Source organism: Ceratotherium simum, chromosome 15 (genome assembly GCF_057802395.1).
Source record: "Ceratotherium simum simum isolate JZ-2026a chromosome 15, ASM5780239v1, whole genome shotgun sequence".
Taxonomy (NCBI): Eukaryota; Metazoa; Chordata; class Mammalia; order Perissodactyla; family Rhinocerotidae; genus Ceratotherium; species Ceratotherium simum.
Genome location: NC_141914.1, coordinates 36,644,984 through 36,656,496, shown reverse-complemented (window position 1 = coordinate 36,656,496; position 11,513 = coordinate 36,644,984). Strand labels below are relative to the sequence as shown.

The 11,513-nt window shown below is 39.7% G+C and overlaps 1 protein-coding gene across 1 annotated transcript; it reads right to left on the bottom strand.

Annotated features, from left to right (window-relative positions):
- Positions 1-3,689: 3,689 nt before the first annotated feature.
- Positions 3,690-5,907, bottom strand: CRYGS (crystallin gamma S). The gene is given in 4 exon segments (XM_087439892.1): positions 3,690-4,236; positions 4,584-4,826; positions 4,969-5,044; positions 5,046-5,907. Coding segments are annotated over 4 exon segments (627 nt in total). The 5' UTR covers positions 5,081-5,907; the 3' UTR covers positions 3,690-3,963.
- Between the last annotated feature and the right edge of the window lie 5,606 nt (positions 5,908-11,513).

Here is an 11,513-nt window from a genome sequence, read left to right as displayed (position 1 = left end):
TGTTTTTGTTCCTAACTATGAAGCATCTGCCAAAAATGCAGAGATGCTTTTCTGAAAACAACTGGGGGATAGAAAGAGGCATAAAAAAGCTGAACAAGTAAAAAATAAAACAAAACAAGAAAACCAAACCACTTGGTAACAGAGGTACTTAAGTACTAGGAAATGGTACTAACATGTTAACCATCATGGCAAAGTACAGTCAATCTTCATTATTCCTAGATTCTGTATTTGTGAATTCTCCCACTCACTAAAATTAATTTGTAATCCCAAAATCACTACTTATGGTGCTTTCAAGGTCCTTCATAGACATGAGCAGAGCAGCGAAAAGTTTGAGTCACCCATGTGCATGTTCCCAGCTGTGGTGGAGAAAACACTCTGCCTTCTTGTTTTAGCTCTCATACTGTAAACAAGTGTCTTTTTTGCAGTCTATTTAGTGCTATGTTTTCTGCATCATTTTCCCTTCAGTTGGTGATTTTGCTATATAAAACGACCCCAAAGGTAGTCCTGAAGTGCTGTCTAGTGCTGCTAAGCACAAGAAGGCTGCGATGTGCCTTACAGAGAAAATACGTGTTAGATAAGCTTCATTCAGGTACAAGCTGGCCCTGAGTTCAGTGTTAATGAATCAACACTGTGTATTAAATAAGGTGTCTATAAACAGAAACACACATAAAAAAAGGTTATGTATTGATCAGTTGACAAAAATGTTGTGACCAGAGGATCACAGGAACCTAACGATGTATTTCCTCTAGGAGCAATAGTTTAGTACTCATTATTCAGTATTCACAGTCTTTATAGAATATAACTACTGAAAATGGTGAGAATTGACTGTATGTGCTATGTATTTTTCATAAATTATCTCATTTTAATGCCCACAAAGTGTTATCTCTGTTTTATAGAAAAGAAAATTGAGATTATACATATTTGATCATGTGACAGAGCTAAGAGGCAGAAGTGGCAGGATTTGAATCCATTTCTCTCCAATGCCCCAAAGGGGAAGGGAACTCTCTGGCCCTTGAACTGGGGTGCTAGTGCTTAGGACACGGTGGCCAGGACCGTACCAGGGCTGGTGGGAGGGTACGGAGAGAGCTGAGCTTAGTCAAGAACAGGATATATCTGAGAAAGGAGGATGGCAGAACTGAACACAATCCTCCGGATGTGGTCTGGGCAGACTATAGCTAAGACAGTGGGGAGAAGTTAATCCGCAGTCAGCACAGAAGAGAGGCGCCAGGATGGTGAAGAGTCTGGGAGCCAACCATGTCAAGAGAGGAACAATGGAAGGAATAGGAATTGTTCAGCCCAGAAGGGAGAACGTGGAAGCAAACAGGAGGGATCTTTAAATATCAAAAGAGCTATCTTGGGAATGAAGAACTAGATGGAAAGTAGAACTAGGATTGCAGGTTGAAAGTTACAGGGAGAGGATTTTGATTCAACGTAAGAAATATTTTCTGATATTCAGAGCAACAAGCCAAGATTGGGGACTGGTGGTCCACAGGGCAAATCCAGCTGCAGACACATTTTGTTGGCTCATAGCGTTTTTTAAAAACTGTATTTAGATGCCCTTCTGTGGGGCATGTGTCTCCAGTTTCCACAGCCTGCACCATTCCCTGTGCTTTTTGCCCCGAGTCGTGTAACTTGTCTTGCCCTTCAAGTATAGGGTTGACAGATTTAGCAAATAAAAATACAGGACGTACAGTTAAATTGGAATTTCAGACAAATGATAAATAATTTCTTAGTATAAGTGTGTCCCATGAAATACATGGGATATACTTAAACCGTTTTTATATTTATCTCCCAATACTTGAGATTTGCTAATACTGTCCTGTATTTAATCTGGCAACCCTACCCTGGAAGCTTTAAATAGGAGCCCCTGATGTTGCATTTTGAGGAAGTGGGCTCTATATTTGGGAAATGTTCAAAGATTTGTCTCAGAGGAATGCTTGGGATGGAAACAGGGCTAAAATGGTCTAGCTATGCCCTTGCCCTATTTTCTTGAGATCCCCCATTCCAGAGCGACAAAACAATAAAAGGTAAAGAAAGTTAATAACTCTGAATAACAAGCCAGGTGCTATTCTGGTTGTGCTTGACAGATGGAACGCCAGTTTCTTGCTCTAATAGCAGAACGTTCCACCAGAACTGGGATAGATTGATAGATAAGGGCATAAAGTATTTTTGACCTCTAACAGCAATAGCTAGTAAAATTCCTTTTAAGTGCAAGTTGATTGATGTGTCTATAGCTGGGGAGAATGGTGGCAATCTCGTTCTGGATCAGGGCATGAACCAAGAGGCATATAACATCCCCAAACGATAATTCTGTTTGATCTGTCAAAAGCCATCTTCTACTTCTCTGAGACTGTGGTTAGTCATTCTGACATTTGTTTTCCTCTCCTGCTGCCAGAACTGCTTTTCTGGTTGTTTTGAGCAGACTGACCAACTCAGCAAAGACTGGAACATGGCAGCAGCTGATATGAGAGAAGAGACTGGCACTGACTCTCTCTGTTACCACAGCCTCAGTTTCCTCAGCAGGAAAGGAAGGGCGCGATCTCTGAGGTCACTTCCAGAAATTGTGCCTCTAAAAATGAGCATCGGTAGCCTCGTTGTCAGTCTTCCAGCGTCCTCCTTCAGGCCTCCAAAGAATTACAACGCTCATGTTTGGTAGGACTCAAGCGAGCATTTGGTTCAGCTCCCTCATTTTGGAGATAAGGAAAGCTAGCTTCCTGGTAGGGTGATGAGGTCCAGAGCTCTTTGCAGCTCAGCAAATGGTCTCCTACTCCTCCTCCTCGATTCATTGTGTCTCCCTCCCTTACTTTCATTCGAGTTTCTCAAAATCTCTCACTCAAAACAGACATGACAAAAGGCAGAGGAAGTTAACAAAATGCATAAAAATATTTGGGGGAGAGTATGCACTACACACTAGAGTACAGAGTAGAGCACACACAAAGGGAACATCCTTAGCAATTCTAATTTGTCCTTTTCAGGAAAGCTCCCAGGAGGTATGGGCTTTGCCATCTCTTTTAAAGATGCGTGCATTCAGCATGGCCCCAGGTTCACTGGGTTGCTCACTAAATGTTCCTGGTGATGCCATGTTTCCTTTATCATTCCCCTCTTCATCAAGATTAGAAAGACAAAATCTCAGGGGTTACTCAAAGCAAGTGAAACTCAATAAAACTCCATTTCATCTATTGTAAAGTAGGGACAAATTTTTTTACAGAAAAATTGAACTTAAGTGTTGAGAAATAACTGACACAGGAGTATCTGGATCTTAAACAAGGGACTTCAGGTGACTTACAGCTCTACTACTAAAAGTAATAGTCCTGTTTTCCCTGGTCGTTCTTGATAGGTATTCTGTCTTCTCAATCAGACCTTCAGGGGACCCTGTATTTTCCACCTTTTTAATTTCTCGGGGTCTTGTACTTCATTATGCACACAGATCCCCAGCCAATATGTGTTGAATGAAGGAGTTGGAAATAAGGAGAAAAGAACAAGGGCTTTGGAAACATAGATAACCCGGACCAAATCCTGGTTCCCCCATTCACCAGCTGGTGAACTTGGGCAAGTTTTTAATTTCTCTAAGCCTCAGTTTCCTTATTTGTAAACTACAGATAAACCACCTCTTACAGAGTTGTTGTGAAGAGAAAATGGAATAATGAAGGCATTTGGTCATGATAGCTATTTTTATTGCATTTGTTGAATAATACAAAACTTAAGTAACAAGAATCACTACACAGCAATGTGATTTTCTAACCTTTTAATGCAGTCCCATTTCACTTGGCACAAAGATACAGACTGGTAATCTGAAGGATGAGCTGCTTTGAATAACTGCCCACTGTGGTGGGTACTACTTTGCTGGTCCCTAAGTGTTTAAGGAGAGGCGTTACAGTCAACAGCGGAATGCATGCCAATTGTTTTATTTATGATGCCTATTTAGATGACAAGGCCAGCCGGCATTTGGCCTCATCCACATCACTACTCCACAATGCGGCGGAAAGACTGGACAGCTGGGGAAGCTGCACCCCAGTCGATGGGCTTCCGGTACTCCTTCTTGTCCAGGAGGTACTGCCTGCCACGGTAGTTGGGTAGCTCGTAGAAAATCCAGGCACCCTCCAGCACCTTACAGGAATAGACCTCTCGCATGTGAAATTGCTCCACGATGGAAGGGCAATCCTCAGCGGTTTCATACATCTGACCATTAAAGTCCCCTTTCTCAAAGATCTGAATCTTATACTGGCCTCCACTAGACTGAAAAGACACAGGGGGAAATGAACAGCAACCATTATGGAAACAACCAGCAGGTCAAGAACTCAGAGAACAGTATGGTGCAGAACCCACCACCTTGAAAGCTAGATGATCTCAACTTCCATCCCCACTGTGCACTGACTGAAACAGCTGACTTGCAAGAAGAAAAACTTAATTTTTTTAAATACTCAAGAGGTAGAGGAAGTGCTATGGAAATAATTAGTGTATTCACTCTTGTGATGAACCGACCTTGGATTTTATTTAAGCCTTAGCAGCCAACAAGACAACAACCCCTTAAGGAAAGAGAGAGAGAGAGAGCGTGTGCGAACAAGCCCATGCTCTGGACTCACCAGGCGCACAGCTTTGCAGGAGCTGAGGCGGTCGTTGAGGCCCATCCAGTGCTGGAATTCAGGGTACTCACCCCGAGGTAAGATGTACATGTGCCCAGTAAAGTGGGGCCTTTCATACACAGCCCAGGTGCCTCCTTCTACTCTAATGGAGTTGCAGCGGCTCAGGTACATGTGGAAATCTGCGCAGTCGCACTCAGAGTCATACTGGCGGCCTTGAAAATTTTTGTCTTCATAGAAAGTAATCTGAAGCACAGGGCAAATAAAGAGAAGAACTGAGGAGTTGAGTGGCTTTATGCATAGAAAAATAAAAATTAAGAACATATTTCCTACTTTAGAAATTCCTTTCTCCTCAACTCTGAGGAGAAAATCTATAGTTCCAGCTCACTTCACATTTACCTTCTGGCAGGCAACTTTGGTTGTCAACAATAGGAATGAGTACTTTCTGAAGGCTTAAAATGAAGCAAAGCAAATGCCAGCAGCTTCAGACTCAAGTTCATCGCTTCCTCTTTTTGTTCCCACAGCTCACTGCACTTGCCACATTATATCATAAATTATCCACTTATATATCTGTCTCTCCCATCAGACTCCTACTAGACTTCTTCCAGGGGCAAGGGTCAAGCCTTATTTAAGCCATGGACCCGTTCCCAGCACCTGACAAACCCTCAATAAATGTTTGATGAAGATGAGTGAGTTCCAAATGCAGAAATTCGTTCTAGGTGATATGGAAGATGTATAGAGAAAAATAAAACATAGACCTTAGCTTAGAGAGCTTATTTTAGATGGATATAGAGCGCACACACATGAAAATATATCATATAATGTTCTATATGATTATTTTATTGCCAACAGAGTAGTTGCAAAGTAACAAAATGACAAGGCAAGAACGTCCTTTGCTTCAAACTCTTAACAAGTTTCTACCACAATCTTTGGGGTAAACCTCTGAGACCTCTGATGGCACTGGAAAATGTGCAGCCCCGAGAAACAGGAAATAATAAACCTGGGCCCTCGAGCTGCATCTCTACAATCAGTCAGCTCCATCACTTAGGGAAGCCATCTCTCTGGGCTCCAGCTTCCCATTTGTCAAACGAAAGGATTGGACTAGATTGGAATCCCTGGTTGCAAAATAAAACTTTTTTCCTTGAAACAGGAGATAGAGTTTCCAGGAACTCCTAGGGCTTCATGAAGCAGTGTCTGCAAACCACTAGACCAAATGGACTACAGAGTTTGTCCTTTTTTGTTCTATAATCCCACAGTCCGGGATCAACGCTAGGTTATAATTTAAACTGAAATCACAGGTGTCATTGATTCCAGCAGTTAATTCCCTAGCGTTATGCTGCCACCTTGTGGCTAATTTACTTTATTGGTTTAAAAGGAGAAAACCACGTCAGCCATTTCAGATGAAAGGAGCAGGCTGTCTTGAGAGGATGTTTGAGGTGAGGATTGAAGGATAGGCAGAGGTTTTCCAGAGGCAAAGGAAAAAGGATAGCCTGTTCAAAGGAGTAAAGGAGTGAAAGGACATGGCCCATTATAGGGACAAGTAGTTGATTAAGCCTGGTGCGTACAGAGTATGTGGTGAAGTACTAGGAAATAAAGGCAGGGAAGGGTCACAGGAACCATGCTGGAATCCCTCTGGTGATTGTGCGGGAGATGTAATGTAGTGGTTTGTGCCTGGAAATGGATGGTTGCTATGGCGAGGTGAGACACGATGAGGGCCAACTGCAAGGCACTGCCATGGGAATGGCGATGAGGAAACAGAAGAAATGCAGGATTTGGTGACTAATCAGATGTAGGGAATGAAGGAGAGGAAGAAACCAAGAATGACCCTCAAACGAGCATAAAAACTTGTTCTTTCCTACCCCAGGTGAGTCTTTCTAGATAGTAACCTACTAATAATTATTTCCTTCCACCTTAATCTCCTCCTAGCCCCTGCCAAACCTTCTCATTTCTCTCAACTCTTCTATTCTCTTGTCCCTAATAGCTTCCTTACCCCTTCCCACCCCTAAATCATCTACTTCACCTTTCTTCCCTTCCCAAATTTATCTCTTCCAGCTCCCTTTCCCATTTTAGCACAGCACAGTTTAGAGATACACGGTACCCCAGTTTACAGAAGAAAACGAAATCACAGCACATGAGTTACTAGCTCTGTGACCTTGGACAGGCCATTGAACCTCTCTCCAAAGCTCAGGCTCTTCGATCTGTAAAACTGGATAATAACATCCACCGCAGAATGTTGTCCTGAGGGCCCAATCGGGTAATGCCGATAAAGCACTTAGTTCAATATCTGGCTCAAAACTGCCAATAAACTTTGCTACAGTTGTTACAGATAAAGAAGTTAAATGACTTGCCTAAGGTCACTAGCTAGTTACAAGTTGGTCACAGGCAAGTGAGTGGACTGCGGTGCAAAACTGGTTAGTAAGCTGTGGTTCATTTTATTTTACCTTATCTCCCTTTGCTGTCTTCCTACCTGCACAGCTAGCTCTGTTCAGCATACACCATCTACTTTCTTAGAAATGGAACAAGACTGACCCTGAGTCTGAGGGGTTTTTCCCAAAATCTGTGGAAAGATCTTTAGGAAAATCAAGATAACTTCTCTAAGAATGGATAGATTCTAAATGCCTTAATTCAATTTACCTTTTGTTTTTGGTCAACTATTCACCATAAAAGAGGCTTTGCAAGGGATATGCTACAGGATATTAAGTTAATGTCATCTTTTTTACTTCATTGTTTCTCACTTACTGCCCTCTGCACATTGGCCTGACTGACACCAATAACTGAGAAATGGAAATATACAAAATGTTCTATAAGATCACTTGCTGTTCACCCTCCCAGCAGACCAGCCAACCATCCTAAGGTTGAAACAAAGCACATGGAACCATTACTGAGCTCCAGAACCAAGCTCTCCTTTCAGAGGGAGACCTTCCAAATCTCAGGGCCCAGAGAATATTGCACCTCCACTCAATTTCCATTTGTAGAAGGACCATGATATTCACACTATGGTCAGCTGAGAGAAGGTTTGGACTCTTGGGCAAAAAATTTTGTAGAGAAAGCTAAGAAATGTGCAGGAGATTTTCCTAGAAATTATTACAAAATTCCTCTCATGTTTTTTTTTTTTTTTTTTTTAAATAGCTTACTAATCCAATACAGCAGAAAGAAAAATGTCTTGAGTATTCCAGAGGTAACAAAAACAAACTTAGTAAAATGTATGGCTTTTGCCAAGCCCATAACTCTTCTGATTAAATTGCTAGCAAGATAGTGGGAAAGGAAGAAGCAATAAGAGAAAGAGTAAGAGATAATTTACTACCTCCTTTGGCCTAGCAAGCAAAAGTTATTTAAGTAAATGAACAGCCCAGCTACAAGAAACAAGAGAGAGCACTATTACTATGGAAATCTGTGAAGGCTGGGGATGTTTTCATAGACGGTTCTGGAACAGTTTTCCCTCAAGCACATGGATATCCCTCTAAGGACTTCAAATTCTTTTTAGGGGGATTTTTATGGCAGATTTTCAAGAAGCTCAGAGCACTAAAGACACCATCTCATTTTTCTCACCAGACTTCTAGATGACAAGCATGATTATTAGTTCTATTTTCCAAACAGAAAAAAAATCAGGCACTAACCAGTTATGGCACCAGTTAACAGGTGCCTCCTGACACAAGGCCATGGGGAATACTTGACACTGCCTGTGTAACTTTCTTGCCAAAGATGGTTAGTCTGACTCTAAACAGGAGGAAACAATCAGACAAATCCAGATTTGGGGACTTTCTACAAGACACCTGGTCTGGACTTTGAAAAATGTCAATGTCTCAAACAACAAAAAGGTAGGAGGACTGTTCTACATAAAAGAGACTAAAGAAAAAAAAAGAGGCTAAAGAAACATGACAGCGAAATGCAATGCATGATCCTTTACTGGGTCCTACATCAGGGGAAAAGCCAGCCATGAGGCACAGGTTTGGCAGCAACTGGAAATTTGAATATAGTCTGAAAATTAGGTATTATATTTCTGATAAATTTAGGGGACATGATAATGATATTATGTTTACACAGGGGAATGCCCTTGTTTTTAGGAGATACATGCCTAAATACAGCGACATATTCAGTCTATTTATTTTCAAATGGTTTAGTAAAAAGAGAAAGACAGAGAGAGGGACCAAATATGGCAGAATGCCAATAGTTGAAGAATATAAGTCAAGAATATACAAGTGTTCGTTCAACATTCTTTATTATTCTTGTAAGATTCAAGGGGTTTGAAAATTTTCAAAGTAAAAAGTTAGGGGGGAAATCAGGCTTTGCCTTAGACCCCTAGTCACTGAAAGAGCTAAACGAGAATGAAGGTAGCTGCCCTCATTCCCAAAGACCTCCTGAGAGGTCGCATTCCAGTTCAACAACTGTGAATCAAGTATTTTAGAGGCAATTTTCCTAATGTAAGCACTTTATTTGGAGGAAGGGCTACAAGTAACTGCTTGAATACAGGGGAGATGTAGGATTTAATTCACGTGATTGGTCCATCCACCTTGGCCTTTTAGAATATTAATGGTTGAGGCTAAATTTCACAAAACAAATTGAATACTAAAAGTTGTCTACTCCACATAATCCTCTTATCAGCATGTACTATTCCTATGGAAATGCAAGAATATTAGTTGCTGGAAGGCAGAAATCATGATGATACTTACACATTATATACCTGGATAGTGTTCAACATAGCACCACACATAAAGATAAACCCTTAACAAACCATTTGGTAATTCTATTACAGTTAGAAAATATAATAAGCATTTCTTAATCTTTTCTCTCAATTCCTGCCTTCTAACCACTAACATACTCACCTCCAGGCAAAGAAGCAAAAGCTTTTCTCCATGTTTCTTTCAATGTATCATTAGGGGAAAAAAAGGTGGGTAGGCCAAAAATCAGCATGACCGTTTACTTACCTTGGTTCCAGTTTTAGACATTTTTGGAGCATAGATTGGTTTCCCCAGTACTGAAATCCAGGAATAGCTACAGAGAGTTAGAGGCACAGAGACATTTATACTGGGCTGGTTTCAAATCAAACATTTGCTTAGTCATGAGAATAGGATCCAAAAATTGAGTCAGTCATTTAGAGGCTATTGATGGTTCTAGAAAAACAAGTGGGATTATGAAATAAAGGAAAGCTTCAGTACCCCCTTTAATGCTTACCAAGCCTTGCTGCATTATAGACTTTGCTGCGTCAAGACACCAAAACCCAGATAAAGTTCTCAAAATTAAAAACAAAAAAGTCCCTCTTATCTGGGCAATTCGGTTTTCTAGCAAGCAGCCACCTTGAAATCCCCCATGTCTTTTTTTCCTTCAACAAAGCTTACAGGAGATGAGTCAAAAGACCACCCACTAAATCTGAACAAAAGTGACATGTTCTAAAGCAACAAAACTTACATGACAACTAAAGGCAATGCATGATCTTGTGTTGGAAAAAAAGTCATTATAAAGGAAATTTTGGGGATGACTAGCAAAAATTTTAATATGGACTATATAATAGATAATACTATTGTACCACTGTTCTACTTCCTGAATTTAATCATTTGTACTGTGACTATATAAGAGAATGTCTGTTTTTAGGAAATACATGCTAATGTAAGTAAGAGTAAGGTCTAAGATGTCTGCAACCTACTCTCTTAAGTTGTTGAGCAAAAATAAAATAATAATACTATATAGAGAGTGGTAAAGTGAATGTGACAAAATGGTAACAATTGGTGAATCTAGATGAAAAGTATGTGGGAATTCAGATTCCTGCAATTGTTCTTTAAGTTTGTAATTTTTTCAAAACACACACACACAAAAGTACTAATCCACAAGAAAGGGTGCTACAGTATGTAGCCTAAGAGACAGAAAGCTACTGCAGGAATCCTGAATTTGCAAAAGTTTAGCTAAGCCCAACATGCCATCTGCTACGTGGCATTTCTCTGCCATGATATCATATTGGGATCTGTTTAGGGAACATTTTCTGGCACTTAATACAACTCTGACTTTAGGAAAGAGATTACATCTTATGGAAACTCAAAGAAACAACAAATAAACTCTTCTCCATTTTAATTTTCCTAGTGAAGTATATTCTACTCAAAAGTCCGACTTCCTCTTCTTTCCATTAACAAAGCTATCCAACAAATACTTTTATAAATGGGATGCCCCCAAGATATATTATGGTCAATTCAGAAAATGGCAAATGTGCCTGGATATGAAGATTATTGAGAAACAAAGTATTAAGTTATATGCTTAGTTTTCTGAATTTTATAAACTTGAAAGACAGTATCTAATTAATACCACTAATTTCGTTAAGCAAGAGCAATTTCCAAAATATACTTCTGTTACTCCAGTGTTTGTTAATGCTCTGCTTGCTATATTTCATTTTAATATAAAAACTATGAAAACCTCAATTAGAATTAACACCCATTCTGGGGGTTAATTTTCATTTTAGAAATAAAAGATCAAGCCCTTTTTTGATATAATTACTAATTAAATGGCCAGTGAGCATATGACACAATGTGTATCAGCAATCAGCTTCATTTTATTAAATTGAGAATTGCTTTCCTTTATCTTAAAGAACACAGCTTTCCCAATCAAATGTAAACTTTATTTTGATATAACATCACAGAATGACATTGGAAAACTTTTCTAAACTTAAAAGTACAGCTTTATCTTTTCGTTAGAAGCAGAAAATTATTTTTAGAGTTTGTTTATTGAAAATTTAAAGCAGAAAATGAAAAATAAAGATTTTACACAATTTCATTGTTTCATACTTTAAGGACTAAAATATCTTTGTATAAAACTATTTCTGCAATATTTATATACCAACAAATCACACTTTCATTCCAGCTATTTTTTAAAGGAGTAGCAATTTCCTTTTAAATAGTTACAAAGAACTATAAAACTCCTATTTAATCTAGAAAGGATGAAACCCTTTCA